Source organism: Borostomias antarcticus (genome assembly GCF_949987555.1).
Source record: "Borostomias antarcticus genome assembly, chromosome: 9".
In the NCBI taxonomy this organism is placed as follows: Eukaryota; Metazoa; Chordata; class Actinopteri; order Stomiiformes; family Stomiidae; genus Borostomias; species Borostomias antarcticus.
Genome location: NC_140242.1, coordinates 7,184,004 through 7,208,489, shown reverse-complemented (window position 1 = coordinate 7,208,489; position 24,486 = coordinate 7,184,004). Strand labels below are relative to the sequence as shown.

General features: G+C 46.5%; 1 protein-coding gene across 1 annotated transcript; it reads left to right on the top strand.

Annotated features, from left to right (window-relative positions):
• Positions 1 to 9,973: 9,973 nt before the first annotated feature.
• Positions 9,974 to 23,508, top strand: cul2 (cullin 2). The gene is made up of 21 exons (XM_084443188.1): positions 9,974 to 10,068; positions 11,427 to 11,585; positions 11,804 to 11,906; positions 12,017 to 12,111; positions 12,321 to 12,426; positions 12,629 to 12,711; positions 12,955 to 13,051; positions 13,353 to 13,463; positions 14,426 to 14,588; positions 15,085 to 15,209; positions 16,365 to 16,472; positions 16,916 to 16,975; positions 17,114 to 17,242; positions 18,326 to 18,412; positions 19,008 to 19,160; positions 19,913 to 19,990; positions 20,082 to 20,148; positions 20,681 to 20,883; positions 21,099 to 21,200; positions 21,376 to 21,492; positions 22,873 to 23,508. The coding sequence occupies exons 2-21, from the start codon at positions 11,467 to 11,469 to the stop codon at positions 23,002 to 23,004; spliced, it is 2,238 nt and encodes a 745-aa protein (XP_084299314.1). The 5' UTR covers positions 9,974 to 10,068; positions 11,427 to 11,466; the 3' UTR covers positions 23,005 to 23,508.
• Positions 23,509 to 24,486: the final 978 nt, after the last annotated feature.

Below are 24,486 nucleotides of genomic sequence, written 5' to 3'. Positions count from 1 at the left end.
GACTGTGGTATCTTCTATCAGTCAATCAATCAATCAATCAAAGCTTTATTTGTATAGCGCATTTCATACCCAGAGGCAACACAATGCGCTTTACAGAGAACAAGGGAGGTGGGCATACGACCCACCCCTACATATTCCAGAGGGAAGCAAAAAACCAGTATCACCCGGGGGCCAGATAAGTGAGCTGTAAAAATCCTTCCCTGACCCCTCTCAACAAGGCGATCGAGCAAGCTCCAGGAGTATGTTTGTCTACCGGCTAAGAACATTTATAAAGCAATACATTGCATTAAATTACATTTCAGAGTAAGAGAAGCTAAAAGCATCATAGGAGAGAGAATATTCTACGGACATGCTACATCATCCACAGCAGACACAGGGGTATCTATCGGACTCCGGGAGGTCTGCTGGTGACAGTGGGGCATCCACTGGACCTGGTTAGAAGATAGGAGGGAGAGAGAGAGGCACTAGGGAGAGGGAAGGCAGAGGGAAGGCAGAGCAGGGTTAGTAGCACATAGAGCCATACAGACCACACAGTAATTGAAACAGGCAACCTGGGGCAAGCTCCTGGAATATATTTGTCTAATGGCTAAGAACATTTAAAGAACAATAAATAACATTAAATAAAATTTTAGGAGCAAGAAAGGCTAAGAGCATCAGGTCCAGGCCTAAGCCGGATGTGGACTGATGTGTGTCTGTTTGTACGTGTGTGTGTGTACTAAATACTACGATATCCACAGCTCCGCAGCTGACACTGGACCTGGTTAGAGGATAGGAGGGAGAGAGAGAGGCACAATGTATACAGAGGACCTTGGCGATCAGTGACCTTGGCGTTACTGAGTACTTTTGCATTTTCTTCACAGCACCGATTCCCAAAGATGAGATTAGCACACAACGCTTTCCAAACTCGGTAGCAGCAAATATTGATGAACTCAAATAGTGTAACAACACTCGAAGTGGGGCTTTCACATCTTAATAATCTAGTGGCCACTTTTCATACCAAATTGAATGCTGCCATTGACTCTGTAGCACCTTTGAAACTGAAAAAGGTTGCGGCCAAACAGAATGCTCCATGGAGGAATGAGGAGATCAATCAACTTAAGAGAACATGCAGAAGAGCTGAGAGCACAGGAAGGAAGACAAAGCTGCAGGTTCACCATGACATTCTCAAAGAACATCTCTTTATAGAATGCTAGGAGAGATCACTTCTTGAAATTGATCTCCAGAAATCATAAGAATTACAGGGTGTTTTTCTCAACAATTGACAGCTTGACAAGTGCGGTGAGTTTCTTGTCTTTGAAATCAAGAGTTTAACATGTTTTTGAAAGGTTTTTCAAGGTGCCCATCCACATCCATTGTATGACCAAAACGGTGGTAGAGCAATTATCAGACTTTCTCAAAAGTTCTAGTTTTGATCGTTTTGATCTGAACCATTGTATATGATCATAAGTAACCTTAAAACAGGGCTAAACATGCATTTCCCCTTTACTACTCCTTTAATATTGTAACTCAATTTTAGTCAGTGTCCAATTACTTTTTCTTAGATTCACTTTATCCTCTCCTTTTGTCAATGATGATAGTATTGATGTACTTTGATATAAGGGGTATTTTTCTCTGGTTGCACAACAATTCTATAAGAATGAATGAGTCTATTCACTTGTTAATGATGGGAGGTACTGGTGTACTAATCGAATATCAACTAGGATGAAATAATCCAGCGTTTCATGACTTGGGTCATCTTGACCCAAGCGGCAGCTAATTGGAGCTGTGTAGGCCTGAGCACAGTGGAGGTGCAGTTGAAGATGTGTCCACAAGGGGAAGGGCATTCCCTAAAAATCAAAACATTCATCAGTCTGGTACAATAGGCTCTGTGCACCAGCTCCGCTACTTCCTGAAAGGAAGTGGGCATCTTTATTTCCTGTCCTATACTATTGGATTAAGTGATTGATCAGGTGTGCGGCACACCCAGTGCACACCTGATAAATCACTTAATCCAATAGTATAGGACAGGAAATAAAGATGCCAACTTCCTTTCAGGAAGTAGTGGAGCTGGTGCACAGAGCCTATGACCACTAGAATGACTCACAGCCTACATTTTAGTATTTTTTTTAAAATTAAATTCAAACTGTTTCAAGTTTACATTAGTTTACCTCAGAAAGCCAGCAGCGTACCGCGATACAGGCCTATATTTTCTTCAGGAAATGTAATTTTCTTACGGTGTGTGTAGGGTTGTTTCCATCCCCGGAGAGGGCACCACTCACGTCTTTTGTCTCCAGACAGAGTGGAGGTCCAGTGTGTTTCGGGGCAGGAAGCCTGTCTCACAAAGGTGTCCTTGTGTGTAAAGTCTGTTCTGCCTGAGGAAGTCCTCGACCAGAGACCCTTCCTCTCCAGCGGGCTCCACTGAGTCACCATGTGACCTCTTCACATGTCCTCTCACTGTCTCCTCTCACATGTCCTCTCACTCTGTCTCCTCTCACATGCACATGTCCCCTCACTCTGTCTCCTCTCACATGTCCTCTCACTCTGTCTCCTCTCACATGTCCTCTAACTCTGTCTCCTCTCACATGTCCTCTCACTCTGTCTCTTCACGTCCTCTCACTCTGTCTCCTCTCACATCTCCTCTCACTGTCTCCTCTCACATGCACATGTCCTCTCACTCCCTCTCCTCTCACATGTCCTCTCACTCCCTCTCCTCTCACATGCACATGTCCCCTCACTCTGTCTCCTCTCACATGTCCTCTCAGTCTGTCTCCTCTCACATGTCCTCTCACTCTGTCTCCTCTCACATGTCCCCTCACTCTGTCTCCTCTCACATGTCCTCTCACTCTGTCTCCTCTCACATGTCCTCTCACTCTGTCTCCTCTCACATGTCCTCTCACTCTGTCTCCTCTCACATGTCCTTTCACTCTGTCTCCTCTCACATGCACATGTCCCCTCTCACATGTCCTCTCACATGTCCTCTCACTCTGTCTCCTCTCACATGTCCTCTCACTCTGTCTCCTCTCACATGTCCTCTCACTCTGTCTCCTCTCACATGTCCTCTCACTCCGTCTCCTCTCACATGTCCTCTCACTCTGTCTCCTCTTCACATGTCCTCTCACTCCGTCTCCTCTCACATGTCCTCTCACTCTGCCTCCTCCCACATGCACATGTCCTCTCACTCCGTCTCCTCTCACATGTCCTCTCACTCTGCCTCCTCCCACATGCACATGTCCTCTCACTCCGTCTCCTCTCACATGTCCTCTCACTCCGTCTCCTCTCACATGTCCTCTCACTCTGTCTCCTCTCACATGTACAAGGGCGCATGTTAAACCTCACAGCACAGGCCCAGGACTAACGAACTCCTTCGGTAATCTCAACCCACATGGTTTTTAGAACTATGCTTAATCCGTTGCATGGAGACTGGCACCACACTCAGTTTGTGCATATAAAGATTAGTATGCTCATACATTGTTCATAGAGAGCACAGCAGAGTGGCTATACTGTAAAGGATTGTAGTAAACAGGGGAGGGGTGGAGATGACCTCTGTGTTCATGACAGCCAGTGACCTTCACAGCACTACAATCAAGCCAGTCCATTCAGAGCAGCACAACATGTACTGCCAAGAAGACCGTCTGTCAAGAAAACCAAGGTTGAGAATCAGAGTTGAACATCCTCCACCCAACTCAACATGCAGTAGGAATACATAAGAAAGTTTTGAGGCAGAACATGTTTAGTTCCTAGATGAATAACTTTGTTTTTACTGAACAATACAATATGCATTATATACAATTAGCATGCTATATGTTCTGTTGAGTGGTTGTATGTCTGATCACAGTATCCATTAGGCAAACACACAAAGAGTAAAATCAGAATGCTAGGCACACATTTGGTTTATTTCAAATTGTACAATCAATGCAATATGAAACATGTTTGAATTAAAAGTGGACCATTTCATCTAAATCCAACAGAACATACATGCCTATTATCCAAACACAGAGAGAAAGATGTCCATATGGTCTCAGCATGTTGTGATGAGAATTGTGCTCTGTGACATTGTAGAAATACATTCCTCTACATTCAGACAAGAAGTCTAATTTTTGGATAGAACATTCAGAAACACACCCAAATGCAAATACAGAATCTATAATGTTAAAGCTTTATAACACTGACAGACAACCAAATAAATATTCATTCAATAGAACAATAATATTTTTCAAAAGATTAGACCTCTTCCTTTGGCTTTGCACCAAAGACTTTCTGGTAGTACTGAAGGTTCTCCATCAGCTTCTTATTGGCCACCTTCAGCATGGTGAGGCGACTCTCCAGAAGGCAGATGTACTCCCTCTTCCTCCTCCGACACTCTTTGGCAGCCTCCCTGAAAAAGAGCACCCCATAATACTCACTGACTCCAGAGCTGACCACAAGGTCTAGTATTGCAAATCATGGTCAGACACATGGACACACTGTACAATCATTATCTCAGCCCAAAGAACAGACCGTGTTTGTGGTTTGTGTGTGTGTGTGTGTTGGTGTGTGTGACTGTACTGATGTTGGACATAAAGTGGATTCTCCCAGAGGACCCTTGTGGCGGTGTGTAAACGGCACGCACACCAAAGACCTCAGCAGTCTATAAATCACACAGGACCGGACCCATGGTCACTCGGGCTTGTGGCGATAGTTGCCTTTCAGAGCTCTGAGTTCCTCAATGAGAGTCTTATTTTGGGTTTCGAGCACAGCAACGCGGTTTTCCAGACATTTCACATATTCCTTCTTCTTCCTCCGACAGTCCCGGGCGGCCTCTCTGAAAGTGACAACAGACAGCGGCCGTGAGCAGACGGCTCTCCACGCCGAGGCCCAGACCTTCACAGCACAGCGACAGCCAGAGACAAGTCACACGCGCCCAGTGGATAACACAACATGCGGCTGGGAATGCAAGCTATAGCCAGCTATTACGACACAGCACTACAATGCGCCGATCGCAAAACACAACCACAAGCCTAGTGAACAAAGGAAAAGCGCCATGCGAGAGACTAGAACAGCAGATCTATCAGCCCATGCGGAATCGTCAAAGAAAGGATGGCCAGATGGTAGTTATTTACCACCAAACAAAGTGCACTAAAAAGGTCCAAGCACAAGAAAAGCAAACCTGCTCCTGGGCCAGAGGAGCACAAGGCACACGCGACTGTTAGCTACTCAACAGAGACGAGGGCGGAGAGTGAAGCGGACAGGCGAGGGAGGGAGGTCCAATCAGAATACCCGGGCAGCAGCGGCGTACAGAGAGCGAGTGGAGCTGTTAGCGCTGTTGACCGTTGGCGGCGGACCCCCCCGAGCGGTGATGCGGTGTGAGGGCGAGCGGGGCGGAATGAGGCGGTGGTTCTGAGGCGGGGCGTCGCCGTCCCTCTACCTGTTCTTCATCAGGCGGAGCTCCCTCTTGCGCCTGGCCTCCTCTCCCAGCGGCGAGGGGTTGTGCGGGGCTCGGGGGGAACCCGCCATCACCACGCCCTGGGGCAGGTTGGAGGTGGGTGGGCACAGCTGGTAGCCCGACATCTCACCTGTGGCAGGTGGGGAACACACAAAGGGGGTCAGTGCACAGGTAGGGTTGGCATACAAGTTATTATTATTATTATTACTACAGCGGCAGGAGGAGTGCCCTGCCCCAATCTGAAGAGTTGCAGACTGCAAGCAAGCTGCGGACCGACATGCAGAAGCCTATTCCATTGGGAGAACGACGTTAAGATCACAGACCGCAGACATAATGTGAGAGCTTTGAAGACTGTGACACACATATGATGACCTCAGACCGTTCCCTGTGTAATTGATGGTTTATAAGCTAACTGCAAAGATGCGTATTGACAGTGGATTACACAGTGAAGTTATGCTGTTAGGTGTGAACGCTGATGTTAAAGTTTAAACAATCTTTATACATTCCCTGAAGACACACTGTGATGTGTCTTTGCACTGTCAATGCAAATGAAGATTTATGTAATGTGTGTGATAAGTACTGTAATACATACGACAATAGTAGTCAATCTCATGCTGTATTCAAAAACATTTGTATGTCATTGTTTAATGAAAACAAAACACCCAGCATTGTGATATTCCTCTTATTCTAATGACTTGGTTTTAAGTAAGTTCAGACAAGGTTGTTTCAGTCCACAGGACCAGCTACTGAAAGAGCTGTTCTGATTAGAGTCAACAGTAGATTTGATCATCCTTATCTGTTTCCCCAGTACCGGGGAGCTGCACATCACCACCTAACATGGTGAGTCACTCTGTAACGTCTTGCTTTCGCAAAAGGAACTGCTTGTAATCACAGCGTGGTGGGGACTGACGTCAACGTGCGTCTCACTGCCTGGTTGGCTTCCCTGCTGGGGGCCTGTTCCAGGAAAGACAGTGACGTCAGCCACTGTGTGCTTTGAGTGGGCAGAGCATTATAGCATTTCACAGAGAGAGAGAGAGAGAGAGAGAGAGAGGGGGGAGAGAGAGAGGGAGAGAGAGGAGCTGAGCTGAAACTGAAAATATTTTCAATCATGTTCACCCAGTTAGTCATAATTCTATCTCTAAAAGAATAAGGCGATTTATCAAGTGCTGATTTTCTGTATAACTAACTAACCAAGATCAGCGCTCTATGATCTTCCTTGCCAAAGAAAATCCCATGTGCAATTCAACACATTCTCCACACATCAACAGCATCTGTGGTATGAAAAGCCAAGCTCTCAGGATATCATCGGCTGTTCCTCTGTTGTTCTTATACCTCTATGAATGGTATGTTTGCAATCTATTTCACCCATTCAATAAACTAATAGTGAAGTAACCAGAGACAATGAACTAAGATACCTATCATGAGTAGATAGCTCTCTCTACAGTTAAACATTATTATTCAAAAAGATGTGAGACTTCACTGAGCGAACACACAGTGTATAGCAATAATAGAGGAATTGTACCTTTACAATATAAATAAAGTCCAGTTAGACATACCTGACTCTGTGTCATCCCCAGTCACAGCCATATCTACTGTCAAGTGTTCAAAGAGGAATCCTCTCCTCTCTGGTGGAAATATTTCCAAAAGCAGCAGCTACGTGTCCAATTACAATTATGGGCATTGACATCACTATGACATCATTGGTCTCCGTCAGTGCCATGACTAGCTGTGTGAGCCCTCCCCCTACTTTGGTCAAAAGCTCTGGCTGTTAGTCTTGGCTCTCTACAGATGTGTTTGCTAGAGATCATTATTAAATAAATTTAGGACCTCTTTCTTACCAACCGCGTGGCCAGATAGCTTATTTCCAAGACTTCAGCATGTTCACAGCATGAGGAGTGATTATCCAATTGTTGTAGGTCAAATTTGAAAGAAGTCTCTGTTATCTTGTCTCTGTTATTATCCTATGTTATGTTTGCCAAAGAGAACATGCATATTATATCACAGGGAAGAACTTAATGAAGACTAATAAAAATATCATAGTGATTCCACATCAATGATGAGTATGTGGCTCCCTCTGCTGGCATATAATATATATATATATATATATATATATATATATATATATATATATATATATATATATATATATATTATATAAAGGGAAAGTAGGGAAAATATAAAGGGAAAGTGGGAAAATTAATGTATGTTCAAGGCCTGAATGACCATGCCTGAATTATTGTAAAATATATACATTTTAATTGATGTAGTAAATAAGGTGGAACATGGATATTACATGGATAGCTCAGGAAGTAGAGCAGCCGACTGGGAATCACAAGGTCCCCGGTTCAATCCCAGCAGTGTGCCAAAGTGTCCTTGAGCAAGACACTGAACCCCAAAATCGCTCACGGTGGTGCAGTACCTAGTACTGTCGCCTCACATCAAGAAGGTTTCCAGGCCTTTCTGTGCATTTTCTCCTTCCCAAGATCCCAATACAAGAAACATGCAGAAGAACAGATGCTCTTCAGTCCTGTCCCTGACTTGGACTGAGCACTTGGTCCCCGGGCACCATGAACGACGGCTGCCCGCTGCCCCTGGAGGAGGACGGCTTGGCAACCCCCGGAGTTGTGTGTGTTGTGTGCTATGTTATCACTCACTGTGTGTCAAGGTGTGGCCAATTAAAGCCCCGCCCCCCTCAGGTCCTCTAATTATGAATGACAGACCTAAAATGCCTTGCCCTGGAATAGCTGGCACCTGACCCAACAAGCTACTGTAGTAATGTTCAGTGTTTGGCCCACCTTGTACCATCACCTTGTTGCCCGGCATATCATATAACTGCTGAGCGCCATCTCTTGGCTGTCCTGGGCTGGTCATGGCCAGAGAAATCTCAGAAATATAATTGGCACCTCCCGGAGTGAACACAACTATAAGTAAACAAAAATAAGCACAAACAAACAATACATATTTTAAGGTATAACATGTGCTATAGGCATTTAAACAAGCAATAATTTATATGATAATTGAGAGGGATCAGTCAATGAGGTCCTCCGCGAAAACCTCTGCTACAGAAATTTCTAAAATTCCCAGAATTTATTGTTAGAATTAGTGCAGGACGAAGGGTTGGCTAAAACTAACGATAGCCTGTGCCAAAAAACGACTGCACCCCCTTTCTCGGTATAGCAAGTCTGACATTGACCTAATTCGCTTTAAACCTACACTTGTCATTGTCAGCCTTTGCAATCCTGAGTTGGGGAGGGGGGGGGGGGGTTATTCCGGCGGTTGCTTGCTACCCTCCCCTTCCCAAATCAGGTTTGCGTGTTCTGAGTGGAGTGGACACACAACCAACACTAACTAACACTTAAGAAATAAGTATTCTTAGTAAGATGCTATATTATCAGGACAGCTTGAGACTGATCAGAATATGATCAGATCAGAAGTTATCAATTACGCTACCAGCTGACAAAATATAATCCGGCTCTAAATATTAGAATTGTCTGTGATTCGGCGTTCACGTCGGGTGCGCAGTCTTTTTTTCACCGCCAGGTGAAATGTAGCTAACGTAGAACCGCACTAACGAGATTATTTGATACAAATACCAACATACTTTTGGAGCTGGTAGGCTAATTCCTGTAGCTAGAGAAAATGTACTTGATTCTGATTCTAGGTTAGCTGGCGTTAGTAACGTTAACGTTAGCTACTCCCTAGCACTAGCTTAACTTACACAGCCGTTGACTTGCCATCCCTGTTATACAGGCCTAACCGTTATTATTCAAAAAAAGCGCGTGATGCATTGAAGGGCCTGTTTTGATTCAAAGTAAAAAATGATTGACAGTTGACCCGCCCCCTCGAAAGTCTCCGGGCCTGCAGAGATACCCTTCTCCGATCTTCTGTCGATACCACAAAAATATTATGGATCACTGACTAAAAAATAAATAAATAAATAATCATCACTATTACTACAAGGTTATTTTCTGGTCTTCACTTGATCTGAGTATTAGGTGTTGAATGGATATTGGATCCTATGTGCTATTTTAGGTGCACAAAAGTGCTTTAAATATCTACAAAAGGTGGGGGTGAAAGTCAAGTCACCTCGGAAAAAAGGCTTTCAGAGACCATGGATGTATTAGTCAGAGACGGACAAAAACGATATTCAATAGGAACGACGTTCCTATAACGTGAATCTTTCCGCAGTATAGGGCTCTTCACACACGCCCGCATAACGCTGCAAATTGTATTTTACACACCTTTGCACCATTTCCCAAACTGGTACGGGTACAGTATGTTAAACGCAACCACATTGAAAATGCGATTCAATAATTTGTTGATGGGCCCCCGTAGTTTTAGGGAAACGAAAACCAAAAAGTCTAAAATAGGGATGCCGGCTATTTACATGTTGTTTTAAAATACGTATTATAGTGTGCTTTCATAATAAATGTGACTACAACCCAAAGTTATGTGATATTGTGTGTGTTATTCGTTAAGTTTCTAAAAATCACGATAATTAACGTGAGGAGTCAAGTTGCGAAGTACGGAACTGTCCCATACACCCCTCCAGCTGATCCAAAGGTACAGTCCAAGTGGTAGGGTAATGGAAGATCTGTAAGTGGAAGAGATCAAGCTTGTGACAGCGGAGAAACTTGAGTTTTAATAACAAGTACAAATTGACTAGGGTATGTATCACACATAAATCCTCGCTTGACCTTGTGAACATGCATTTGTAAACAATAATACTATGTTGCTCTGTGTTGTCAGGAAAAAAAGAATGTAAGAAAGTCTGAGCAGGGAAGCTCGCTAAGCTAGGCTAGCCTAGCTAGTTAGTGCTACCGTAGCTAGCTAGCTAACTCGGTCGGTGCTCTCCACAAATTCGCATGACAGCGACTGGCTAGCTTGTAATGTTACTGATTGGAGAGCTAATGTTAGCTAGCTGTCGGGGATATAGCTGTGGAGTCTGTAGAGAAATACAAGAGAAAATGACTGCTCCGTTTTAGTGAGTAAGCAAAATGTAGCTTCAAATGTTGCAATGTTGTCTGGGACTGTTAGCTAGCCACCCAACTATGCTAGCTAGCTAGATTGTTTGAATGACGAATTGAATGATATTGGAGCTAGCACTAGCTGGCTAGCTAAACCAAACAGGCCCTCGGACATGATCTTCGCAGGTAAAGCGATAGCTACGCTCTGACGTTAGCTACATAGTTGGCTAATGCTAAACTCGCCTTCCTTCATATGACATCAAATCAACTACTTGCTCTTAAGCTAATGGTATGTTGAATAATGTAGGCTATAGCTCGCTAACTACGCAAATGGTAGATGTTAGTGAGGCCTATGCATTATACCCAAAAACAAGTCATAATGGCAGTACCATGACTTGGTACTGATTCGGCCAATGTTGACGCTCTTAAGTGGAGGGTCAGTGACAACCAATGAACAGTCTCAATGAACATGAACGTTAGCTAGCTAGCAGGCCGCTTGTTTTTACACTCACCACGAGCGAGAGAATGGAATGTAACGTTAATGTGTGTTTGTTTGTTTGATTTAGATCCCCATTAGCTTTTGCAAAGCAGCAGCTATTCATACTGGGGTATATATTCTTTCAACGTGACAATACAATGTTCAAATACACAGACAACATGAAAACACAATTACGTACTGTAAATACACAACACATTTACAAGGTCCCATCGCTGAATTTGTATCATGACAGCAATATAGCTATTGATTTGACTAACATTCGCTACATAGTTTGTGCAGGTACAGCTATACTGTACTTCTCCTTCCATTGGCTATCCATCAGCTGTCATATGTCTTGCGGACGAGCTATTTCATTGCTAAATCGTAACTGGCCGAATGTCGCCAGCTAATGCACGCCCATTTCCGTCCTACTGTATATCAACCATCCCCATCTTATCTGGATCTGCAACAGAGGTTGCCTTCAAACATAATTTCAGTATGTCTTGACACATAACGTGCCAATATAGATGCGCTTCACAGATATGTCATGAGCACCCCCTTTTTTTCTTCCCATGCCCAGCCATTTTCTCCCTACTGCAGCTTGAAGAAGAAGCCATAAGATGTCCTTGAAGCCACGGGTGGTGGATTTTGATGAGACTTGGAACAAGCTACTGACCACAATCAAGGCAGTTGTGATGCTTGACTATGTGGAGAGGGCCACGTGGAATGACCGTTTTTCGTATCCTTCTATCATTGCTTCTGCTTTTCGACAAGTTCTCCAATGTAACTAATCTGGCTCTGATGTGTGTATCAGTTACATTGTGAAGTCATGAAAGCTTTACTTTCCCCCCATGCAAAATCAGTTACCACATCTCAAATAGGGGAAGACCAAAGAGTTGATAACCTGCTTTTCCCACTAACACCAAAAGGTTTGCTTTCCTTAAACATTAATATCAGTGACATTTACGCCTTGTGTGTCGCTTACCCCGAGCCCCTGGGTGAAAGATTGTACACAGAGACCAAGGTGTTTCTGGAAAACCATGTCCGGCAGTTGTACAAGGTAAACATCGCTCATCATCCAGCAAAGTCCACCCCAGCTGTATGTTAGTAACATAGGCTCCTTTTTATGTTCTCTTGGTAACAGGTGTTGTTGCTTTCTCTGTGTTTCAGAAAGTACTGGAGTCAGAGGAGAAGGTTTTAGTGATGTATCATAGATACTGGGAGGAGTACAGCAAGGGAGCAGACTACATGGATTGCTTGTACAGGTAATATCCCAAAAATTGTATATAATATTTGAATGTGATACTTGTCAGCTTTTTCTGAAACCTCCTCCTTTACATGGCGGCAGCCTAGTGGACATGGGGGGGGTTCGAACTGGCGCATTGGTGGTGATTCTTACATTAGGGAGTGTTATTACTGTGATATTACATGTCAGGGATCGATGTCTCACTGTCCCCTCCCCTTTCTGATTCAGGTACCTCAACACACAGTTCATTAAGAAGAATAAACTCACCGAGGCAGACTTGCAGTACGGCTACGGCGGGGTTGACATGAACGAGCCACTCATGGAGATTGGGGAGGTAAACTATTCTGCCCTTTAGTTGTCGGCCACCAACGGCTACAAACCAGCAGCAGCTTCATTTACCCTGTGAGGAACGCGTGCTGTTCCCGATGAGAGTGGAGACTTACTGCACATAGACTGTACTGTATGGAGACTTACTGCACATAGACTGCACTGTATGGAAGTGATTTGTGTGTTTGTGATCCCATGTGACATTGCAGCTAGCCCTAGACATGTGGAGGAAACTGATGATCGAGCCCCTTCAAGCTGTCCTGATAAGGATGCTACTGAACGAAATCAAGAAGTTAGTTCATGATTCTTCATATTCTGTGTTGGTTAGTTAGCCCTTAACTGCCTGATGAAGGGCTTAAAGAAAGGTGATACTCAATTTTGGGATGCGCATAACAGATAAACAGTGAATTTTCTTTTGGAAAACATGTCTGCCTTTACTGTGATATTTTACTTTGATGACCCCTTATTGCAAATGCTTAGCATTTTTGTACAGTCAATCACCCTTAAAAAATACCTGTTTTATCTCTCCTACCAGTGACCGTTGTGGTGAAGACCCAAACCAGAAGGTCATCCATGGGGTTATCAACTCCTTTGTTCATGTTGAACAGTACAAGAAAAAGTTTCCCCTAAAGGTAAGACAATGTAATCAACATCACAAAACAAATATGATACTCCTGATCCAATCAAGACTATTTACCATGATTAAGAGGCCTGTACTTTTCTATTCTGAGGATAAGGATCCTAGACTGTTTACACTTAGTTTGCACTAATTGTGTAGTTTACACGTAATTGTGTAAAACTTACACTTAATTGAGTATCCTGGCATATTCTTACCAGTGGCTTAAAGTTTAAAATGCAGGCCTGTATCAGAACAGGGCAGTACGTGTGTATTCTCTCTATTCACTTGCGACGCGCTCTCTTTTCCTGTTCTAGTTTTATCAGGAAATCTTCGAAGGGCCATTTTTGACGAAAACAGGGGAGTACTACAAACAGGAAGCCTCCAATTTACTGCAAGAGTCCAACTGTTCACAGTATATGGAAAAGGTAAGATGGCAGTGGTTAGTTGTGTTCCTGTTTTTACCTGCTGCTCTCTTGGTCCATTGAGCTCATATCAGGAGTTGATCACTGGTAACAAACCAGTTTGTTTTTTGGCATTTTACTAGTATTTGCATGTGTCTGTTTTTTCTGTTCTTATTTCATGTTTGAGACCCCTTTGATTTTCAGACCAGCTTTGCGCAGTCAGCGTTCTGAGGAAACCTGCGGAGCAACCAGCTGTTGTCTCTTATGGGGAAGTGTGTGTGTGTGCGTGTGCGTGTGTGTGTGTGTGCGCGTGTGTGTGTGTGTGTGCGTGTGTGTGTGTGTGTGTGTGCGTGTGTGCGTGTGTGGGAGGGGGGGGCAGGAGGCCCAATCCATTACCATAAGGTTTCATAATTGGGCGCTGAGTGCGGTTAAGTGTGGCCCTGCTGTGAAGCAAGGGTGTTTGAGAGGTTGTGATATGAAGCCCAGATCTGTGGATCACAGTGCCTGTATAGACAGAGACCCCAACCCCCTTAGGTCAGGGCCTGTATAGACAGAGACCCCCAACCCCCCTTAAGTCAGTTCACAAACATGGCTGCCAGCTATCTGTCCTCACACGACACCACCTGTAAACCATAGCCAATGATCAGATTCATCCACCAGCCCTTTAAGGGGGATAATCACCCAGGCAGGTTAGGATGGAGCTGGGGAGGCACATACCTCGTTGGGTAGAGCAGCCGGCTGGGGGTCGGAAGGTCCCCGGTTCGCCCCTAGCTGACGGCAGTGCGTCGTAGCGTCCTTGAGCAAGACACTGCGCCCCAAATGACCCGTGGTTGGCACAGTGGCTCGGCGCGTCGCCTCACAGCAAGAAGGTCCTGGGTTCGATTCCCGCATGGGGCCTCCCGATCTCCCGGGCCTTTCTGTGTTGAATTGGCCCGTTCTGCCCCTGCTCACTCGGGTTCCCTCCTTCCTCCCGGCCTCCCTCGCAGGTTTTGGGACGGTTGAAAGACGAGGAGGTGCGATGCCGGAAGTACCTGCACCCCAGCTCCTACGCCAAAGTCATCCACGAAGGCCAGCAGAGGATGGTGGCCGACCACCTGCACTTCCTCCACGGGGAGTGCCAGAACATCATTAGGCAGGAGAAGAGAGAAGGTGAGTCACACACACACACACACACACACACACACACACACACACACACACTCTCTCTCTCTCTCCCCCCCCCCCCCCCTCTCTCTCTCTCTCTCTCTCTCACACACACTTTATACAGTTGTATGATCTTACATGCCCTCGTAATTTTGGTTTTCTGTAGACACCTAATGTTGTGTACTTATATTTTGCTACTCTTGCACTTTGGCTTCAGCACTAGATTACACTCTTAGTCACTTGTTTAGAATGATGATGCACTTGAGTCCTGGCAAGTAGTAGTACATTGACTGTCTACGTTAAATGCTATTATTGTAAGTCGCTTTGGGTAAGAGTGTCTGCTAAATGACTAATGTAGTGAGTTGTGTTGTGAGCTGTGTTCATTGGCAAACGACACACACACACACACACACACACACACACACACACACACACACACTCCTTATCTAGTTGTGTGATCTAACTACCTCAGCTGCTGTGTGCGTGTGTGTGTTTCCTGCAGACATGGCTAATATGTACACCCTACTGCGAGCCGTGTCGAGCGGCTTACCTCACATGATCCAGGAGCTGCAGGTCCACATTCACGACGAGGGCCTCCGAGCCACCAGTAACCTCTCTCAGGAAAACGTCAGTCTGTCCCCCGCCCCAGCTCACCTGCACACACACTGTCACTCTCTCTGTCCCCCGCCCTAGCTCACCTGCACACACACTGTCACTCTCTCTGTCCCCTACCCCAGCTCACCTGCACACACACTGTCACTCTCTCTGTCCCCCGCCCTAGCTCACCTGCACACACACTGTCACTCTCTCTGTCCCCTACCCCAGCTCACCTGCACACACACTGTCACTCTCTCTGTCCCCTACCCCAGCTCACCTGCACACACACTGTCACTCTCTCTGTCCCCCGCCCTAGCTCACCTGCACACACACTGTCACACTCTGTCCCCTACCCCAGCTCACCTGCACACACACTGTCACACTCTCTGTCCCCTACCCCAGCTCACCTGCACACACACTGTCACACTCTGTCCCCTACCCCAGCTCACCTGCACACACACTGTCACACTCTGTCCCCTACCCCAGCTCACCTGCACACACACTGTCACACCCTGTCCCCTGCCCCAGCTCACCTGCACACACACTGTCACACTCTGTCCCCTACCCCAGCTCACCTGCACACACACTGTCACACTCTCTGTCCCCTACCCCAGCTCACCTGCACACACACTGTCACACTCTCTGTCCCCTACCCCAGCTCACCTGCACACACACTGTCACACCCTGTCCCCTGCCCCAGCTCACCTGCACACACACTGTCACACTCTGCCAGTGACAGGAACACGCTATCAACACACTGGGCAAGGCAAAGACCCACTTAAGAATTATAGACGCGTTATGTTACAAAGGTGTAGCTATACTTGATTTGATGCCAAATATGTTTCCATAACTTCAGATGAACAACATGTTTTAAATTAAATCTCTTCGTTATTCTACATGTACTGAATGCCCCCCACACTCCTCTTTTATAGTTATAGTTTGCTATTTTAGAGCTTTTATTGTAATTTTATAGTTCTTATCATAATGTTTATAGTTAACATCTATCATTTGTACACTGCTATTGCGTTTGTTTATATATTAATTATGTGCTCTTGATTCTTGTTCTTATTCTGCACTTATTCTGCACTTCTGTCTTTTTTGTGCTGCTGTAATACTGGTGATTATTACTGCTGTAATACTGGTGATTATTAAAGTCTTATCTTTCCCCCTCCCCTGTCCCCCCAGATGCCAACCCTGTTCGTGGAGTCCGTGTTGGAGGTTCACAGTAAATTCGTTCAGCTCATTAACACCGTGCTGAACGGGGATCAACACTTCATGAGTGCCCTTGATAAGGTATTATTAGTAGGTAGCCCAGTGGTTCCAGCATCTGACCAGTAACCAGAAGGTTGCTGGTCAAGAACGCGCCAGACCACTTGCCTATCGATAAATATGCATCTGTATGCGCCGTTGTGCAAGGTATAACACTAGCTCAAAACATTTTAAGGTGCAGAAAAGTGTCAACTAAATAAACTCATTTTAAATGAAAATAGCGTATTGGAATAAAGGCAGAACACCTCTGTCCAGTAGAGGGCGCCAATGAGAGAGTTGCATATTATTGAGTTAACGTTAGCTATGCCACATCTAAAGATCCCTATATAATCTATGCATTCAAAAACATGTTTGCAGTATATAATCGATTAATTCATACATGTATTTTAACTGAATGCCTTGTCTGGATATATATGAGCTTTTCATTGTTCCTGTGTAAAGATTGCTGTGTTGTTTTCTTCTCCAAGGCTTTGACCTCAGTGGTGAACTACAGGGAGCCCAAATCCATCTGCAAAGCCCCTGAACTGGTGAGTGGTCACACACGCACACACACACACACACACACACACACACACACACACACACACACACACACACACACACACACACACACACACACACACACACACAGCATTCCCCAGTGACATGTTGTTTTCCTTGCACAGCTGGCCAAGTACTGTGACAATCTGCTGAAGAAGTCGGCGAAGGGAATGACAGAGAATGAGGTGGAGGACAAGCTGAGCAGCTTCATCACAGTGTTCAAGTACATAGACGACAAGGATGTGTTCCAGAAGGTGACTGTCCTGTCACCGCCACTCTTATCACACCCTCTCTCACAGTCACAACCACTTCATAGGCCAGGTAGTTTTACACATACTAGGAATTTGTTCTTGTCAGTTGATGCATAACGCTGACGGAGACATACAGTATAGTATATGTACAGAGTATATAATGTGTGAGATGTTTTCTATATATACAGGGTGTGTGCCGTTGTGATATGTGTGGGTGCATTGAGAGCCCATGTCCAGAACAGTCAGCGGTCGTGTGCAAGTGGTGCAGAGGGGACAGAGTCAGACGGCACAGAGTCAGAGGGGACAGAGTCAGAGGGGACAGAGTCAGAGGGGACAGAGTCAGAGGGGACAGATTCAGAGGGGACAGTCAGAGGGGACAGAGTCAGGGGGGACGGGGACAGAGTCAGAGAGGACACAGTCAGAGAGGACACAGTCAGAGAGGACACAGTCAGAGAGGACACAGTCAGAGAGGACACAGTCAGAGGGGACAGAGTCAGAGGGGACAGAGTCAGAGGGGACAGAGTCAGAGGGGACAGAGTCAGAGGGGACAGAGTCAGAGGGGACAGAGTCAGAGGGGACAGAGTCAGAGGGGACAGAGTCAGAGAGGACAGAGTCAGAGAGGACAGAGTCAGAGAGGACAGAGTCAGAGAGGACAGAGTCAGAGAGGACAGAGTCAGAGAGGACAGAGTCAGAGAGGACAGAGTCCGAGGGGGACAGAGTCAGCTCAGTTACATGGGCATCGTTGTTGTTGTCGCCATCACTTTCCCAATTTGAAAGTTCTCTCCATATCTTCCCTTTTGCCTCGGGCGCTGGTTTGTGTGTTTTTCTCGATAAAGACAAGGCCACTCAGTGGTGGTTATTCGGAATGAACCCCCCCCCCCCCCCACCCCCCATCTCAGACGTCCCTGACTATCTTCTGCCAAGGGCCTTGTGTATCTTTTCAGGAGCCGTGGCGGCCGTGACTGATGCTGTCATTTTGTTTCTCTCTCTCTCTCTCTCCCTCTCTCTCTCTCTCTCTCTCCCCCCCTCTCTCTGTCTCTCTCTCCCTCTCTCTCTCTCTCTCTCTCTCTCTCCCTCCCCCTGCAGTTTTACGCCAGAATGCTGGCGAAGAGGTTAATACACGGCCTGTCTCTGTCCATGGACTCAGAAGAAGCCATGATCAACAAGCTGAAGGTGTGCTTTTCAACCATGCTGTCATGGACCCCGGTTCTGGTGGCACTGCCAGTTTAGCCTATAGGAGCCCGGCCCACATAGCACTGAGACCGGTGCTCTGAGCATGGGACTCGGCCTGTAGTTAAAGGTGTGGAGCTGACGGATTATTAACGTGCTTATTAAACTACATGCCTCTACTCCTCCCTCCTCTCTCTCTCCCTCCTCTCTCTCCCTCCTATCTCTCTCCCTCTCTCTCTCTCTTTCCCTCTCTCTCTCCCTCCCCCCTCTCTCTCCCTCCTCTCTCTCCCTCTCTCTCTCTCTCTCCCTCCTCTCTCTCTCCCTCTTCCCTCTCTCTCTCTCTCTCTCTCTCCATCCTCTCTCTCCCTCCCTCCTCTCCCTTCCTCCTCTCTCCCTCCTCTCCCTCCTCTCCCTCCCTCCTCTCTCCCTCCTCTCTCCCTCCTCTCTCCCTCCCTCCTCTCTCCCTCTCTCTCCCTCTCCCTCCTCTCTCCCTCCCTCCTCTCTCCCTCTCTCTCTCTCTCGCTCTCCCTCCCTCCCTCTCTTTCTCCTGCACTCTGCGCAACCCTGTGGTCTTGCTCTCTCTCTCTCTCCTCTGCAGCAAGCGTGCGGCTACGAGTTCACAAGCAAGCTCCACCGAATGTACACAGACATGAGCGTCAGCGCCGACCTCAACAACAAATTCAACAACTTCATCAAGACCCAGGAGACGGTGGTGGACCTGGGCATCAGCTTCCAGATCTACGTATTACAGGTGAGGGATGGAGGCTAACCTTCACTGTCAATAGCAGAGGCTGTGTGGAACAGCTAGCTAGCAGAGGTTCTGAAATGACACAATATTGCCTTGGAATTCATTTTTGTTCTAGTGGTAGATCTTGGGGTTCCCACGCGTAAGGTGGGACATTAACACCTGTTGCAAAAAGGCAAAAACTTCTTTATTTGATCAAATTTCAATCCACAGTAATTTGTCTAAATGTTCTGTGTTGAGGGTCCGGCCCATCTTTCTTTCTACCTCTCCATCAGTGGAATGATCTCAGAAGCCACCGAGGTGTTTTTCACACGCATACGGGCTGTTGTTGTCACAGTCATGGTGGGGGACATTCATGTACTTTCCCACACTTCACTACGGGGATCGGAAAGGTTACCCAACTCCCGGCAAGTTTGTAATGTGATGCTCAGGGCTATAAAGGTGGAGTCTCACTCTGTGTGTGTGTGTGTGTGCGTGTGTGCGTGTGTGTGCGTGTGTGTGTGTGTGTGCGTGTGTGTGCGTGTGTGTGCGTGTGTGGGTGTGTGGGTGTGTGTGCGTGTGTGTGTGGGTGTGGGTGGGTGGGGGTTTGTGTGGGTGTGTGTGTGTGTGGATGTGTTTGTGGATGTGTGTGTGGGTGTGTGGATGTGTGTGTGTGTCTGTGTGCGTGTGTGTGGTGGGGTGTGTGTGTGTGCGTGTGTTTGTGTGTGTGTGTGTGTGTGTGTGGTGTGTGTGCGGTCGTGGGTGTCATGTCATTGCAGGCAGGAGCCTGGCCACTCACACACGTCCCCTCCTCCACCTTCGCCATCCCCCAGGAGCTGGAGAAGAGTGTTCAGATGGTGAGCTCCTGTTCTCCGCTGGGTTCAAGCTCCGCCTGAGATTTTGATAAGGATGTTGTTACTGACGATGTGGTGCAATGTTTCCCAACAGTTCGAGATGTTCTATAATCAACACTTCAGCGGGAGAAAGTTGACCTGGCTGCACTATCTCTGCACAGGTAAACGCGCGCACACACACACACACACACACACACACACACACACACACACACACACACACACACACACACACACACACACACACACTGGCTGCACTGTCTCTGTACAGGAAAACACACAAACAGTACACAATCCCAATCAGTGTGACGTCTTGTGAGACACCATGTTGTGTTAGCGTCAGCGGTTCTACCCAACGATGCACCTGGAAGTTCTTGATAATCCATCCAATCACAGAGCAGTAATCCTGGGACAGCGTTCTCCCCGGGCGCAGCCCCCTCTAACACTGCAATTAAAGGATTGGGGCCTAATCCCAACACATTCGAGAATGCCTGAGGACCACATTGGAAGGGGGGGATTACGGTGTCTGGTCGGTTCCAGGTCTGAAACAGCCAATCAGAAGGGGCTGTTTTCGGTTATATTAGCATAATGTTACAGAAAGACTGTTCACGGTGTAATGATTATGACGATGATGAAGACCGATATGCTGTGGATGTTGATGTTGTCGCCCCTGTCTCGCCCCCCCCCCCCCAGGTGAGGTGAAGATGAATTACCTGTCCAAGCCCTATGTGGCCATGGTGACCACGTACCAGATGGCGGTGTTGCTGGCCTTCAACAACAGCCAGATCGTGGGCTACAAGGAGCTGCAGGACAGCACCCAGATGAACGAGAAGGAGCTACAGAAGACCATCAAGTCCCTGCTGGACGTCAAGATGCTCAACCACGACTCTGAAAAGGTCAGAGGTTAAGAGGTCGTCAGGCCCAGGAGACGGGATCTTTTTTTTTTCAGCTTCTAAACTGGAGGATTTAGGAAGTTGTTCTCGGGGCCCCGGTTTCCTGGTCACGCACACCAAGAGGCTATTCTCAGAATCCGAATCATAGACAATCTCCATCAGCTGTTATTTGATCAAAATGATTTAATTTGACACCACGTTCTCATCTTCACTCACAGGAAGAGATTGAGGCTGAATCCACGTTTTCACTAAATATGAGTTTCACCAGTAAAAGAACAAAATTCAAGATCACAACGTCAATGCAGAAAGACACACCACAGGTAACCACCTGTCCCTATGAGATCTTACATGTGTGCGTTTGGGGGTCTTATAGTGTGTTTATAACACCCTGTGTTTCTGTGTGTGCGTATGTGCGTATGCGTGTGTGTATGCGTGTGTGTGTGTGTGTGTGTATGCGTGCGTGCGTGTGTGTGTGTGCGTGTGTGTGACCGGCAGGAGATGGAGCAGACGAGGAGTGCCGTGGATGAGGACCGCAAAATGTATTTACAAGCTGCTATAGTGAGAATCATGAAGGCGCGCAAAGTGCTCCGACACAACGCCCTTATACAGGAGGTGAGTTGAGACCAAGAAAACAGCAACACAACGGAGTTCAGGTCGAAACGTCGGGGAACTGTAAACATGTCTGTCAGCCTGAACGAACACACACACGCGTCCTTCTGTGTTCGGGCGTCCTCCCAGGGCCATGCTCCTGGCTGTCCCTGTTTGAAGGGGTCCTTGTCTGTGTCATAGAGGTGAATACCAGGATGGGGGGTAAGGCGGCCTGGACAGAGCCTCTCTACTGGGAGGATGCTGGGACACGCTCAGCCACAACATGGCTCCTAGCTGCCAACTCTCACGCACGCGCACCATCACGCTCGCTCATACACGCTCACACAATCAATCTGGCTCTCACACGTGCACACACACACACACACACACACACACACACACAGGCTTGTTTGACTGATGTAGTGGCATCCCTTACCCTTCCACATACCTGTGCCTGAACATTCCAGACCAGAACCCCCTCTAGTGGACCAGGAACCTCTGGTACCCTGAGAGACACCTGAGGGAGACTCTGCTATGTTTATGGACCACCTCCTGAACTCCCTGACGGCCGTCTCAGCCTGTGTGTGTGTGTGTGTGTGTGTGTGTGTGTGTGCGTGTGCGTGCTTGCGCACACACCGATGAGACAGACCCAGATAAAGCCTCCGATCACAGCTAAGAAGAAGCTATCTATCTCTCTCTCCTCTCTCTCTCCTCTCTCTCTCTTCTTTCTCCTCTCTTCTCTCTCTCTCTCCCTCCCTCCTTCTCTCTCCTCTCTCTGTTTTTCTTCTTTCTCCTCCTCTCTCTTCTCTCTCTCTTTCTCTCTCTCTCTCTCTCTCTCTCTCTCTCTCTGTCTCTCTCTCTCTACAGGTGCATCTCAGAAAATTAGAATATTGTGGGAAGTTGCTTATTTTCCTTTATTTAATTCAAAAAGTGAATTTTATATTATATATTCATTACACATGAAGTGAAATATTTCAAGGCTGATTGCCTCCATGCCACGCTCCATGTTGATGCAGTAATTTGTGCCCCCACCAAGTACTATAAATAAACATACTGAACATACTGTACAATCATAAAGATGAAAACAAAAAAGGCTTGAAATATTCACTTTGTGTAATGGATCTATAATACATGAAAGTTTCACTGTTTGAATTAAATTATGGAAAATAATGGACTTTTTCACAATATTCAAATTTTCTGAGATGCACCTGTATCTGTCTGTCTGTCTGTCTGTCTGTCTGTCTGTCTGTCTGTCTGTCTGTCTGTCTGTCTGTCTGTCTATCCACCCATCTATGCATCCATGCAAAATGTTTTTTTTCTCAGTAGTAGTTTTTCCTCAGTCTTTTCATGGCAGAAGTATGTTGGTGCTGGTGCTGATAAAGACCCTGTCCTCCCTCTCCCCAGGTCATCAACCAGTCCAAAGCCCGGTTCAACCCCAGTATCAGCATGATCAAGAAGTGCATCGAGGTGCTGATCGACAAGCAGTACATTGAGCGCAGCCAGAGCTCGGCGGACGAGTACAGCTACGTGGCGTAGAGATGGCCCCGCCCCTGACCCGCCCCCGAGGCTACCGCAACACAAAACAAGAACATGGAGGGAAAGAAGAGAGACCATTCGTTTATTTTTGGGACTGTCGCTGTCTGGCGGGCTCCCGTGAGGGAGGAAGCAGGGCTGTGCCTCCATCTTGGAAAACGGTCACTGAGTCACACCGGACAGCCAACCGACACCACAACACAACGCCCCCCTCCGCCCTCCTAATACCCCTGGGACCACACACCCGGACCCCCCCCCGCCCTGGCCCCTCTTCTGATGATTTTATGCTGTTTACAACATCACCAGTGCCACGCACCTGTGCGTCAAAGAGAAAACGTCTATAGCTATTCGAGAGCAGAGCTGATAATACATTTTAGTCGACCTAATGGAAAATGAGCGGGAAAAGAGCGTTGGAGGAGACTAGATGGAAGACATGCTTTTTTTCTCACGTTTGCAGTTGTGTGCGTTTTTTTTCTTTTCATTTTCTTTTTCTTTTTTTTTAATGTATCGAAGTAAAAAAAAATATTGTAATAAAACTGGTATACTGATAACTGTATCTACTTTCAAATGTAAAGAAAAAAACAATTGAGGTGACAAACATGATCTTGCTGCTTGTCAAATAAATGAATAAAAACACTGATGGTTTTTATGGAAATGCTTAGAAGTGTGTGTTTGTGTGACAGGAGAAATGGAGGTATTGGTTGTGTGGGAATCTGTTAGTGAGCTACACCTCTAGGGGGAGTATCACACAGGTGCGTGTGTGTGTCTGTGTACAGACAGGCAAGTAAGTGTGTGCATGTTAGGATTTGGCAGCATATGTTCGCGTGCGTGCGCATGTGTGTTATGCCGCATCTGCCTTGCCCACTGGTGTCCCGCCCTGCCAAGCCGCTTCACAGCATCTGATCCAGATGTCTCCACCTTGTTGCATATGAGGTAGCAGACTACCATGAACATGTGCTTCAGATGTCTCTCCCTACCCCCGCTCCGGCTGAGCCAGACTGCCATCATGTTTATACTGTCCAGGCCTGGAGGCTGGACCCGGAGTATAGAGCGTTTTTAGCAGCTTAATTAAATTGGGTCATAATTAAAATCTTGTAGATATGTAATATAATTCAATATGCAGTGTGTATATGAATAGCCTATTGGGTGGCACCACACAGCTTTCAGACAGATGTGCCCTCTCTGTGACACTGACTGTGAGCTGTGAGAATAATAAGACTCACAGATGATTATAAGATATTTCTTACAGTTCATGTCTAGAAACACCAAACCAGAAACGCCTACAGTATCATACTGAATAGGACAGATGTGTGGGGAATTGTCGCCAAATTTCTCTGAGCCAGAACACATATTAAGTAGTAGGCCTACCATTAATGTACGTAAAGTAATAAACTACTGTTTTCCCTGGAGTCGCCCCAGTGCTGTAGCGTACATGGAGCGGGCTTGGGAAGTTTCGGTTTATGAGTCAACACTATTGCCGTAGTA

Bases quoted from the DNA above. Each gene is read 5' to 3' on its own strand.
- cul2 (XM_084443188.1), top strand. From the start codon at position 11,467: ATGTCCTTGAAGCCACGGGTGGTGGATTTTGATGAGACTTGGAACAAG. The intron at 17,243-18,325 runs GTGACTGTCCTG...CTCCCCCTGCAG, and splicing joins ACAAGGATGTGTTCCAGAAG to TTTTACGCCAGAATGCTGGC. The intron at 19,991-20,081 runs GTGAGCTCCTGT...GTTTCCCAACAG, and splicing joins TGGAGAAGAGTGTTCAGATG to TTCGAGATGTTCTATAATCA.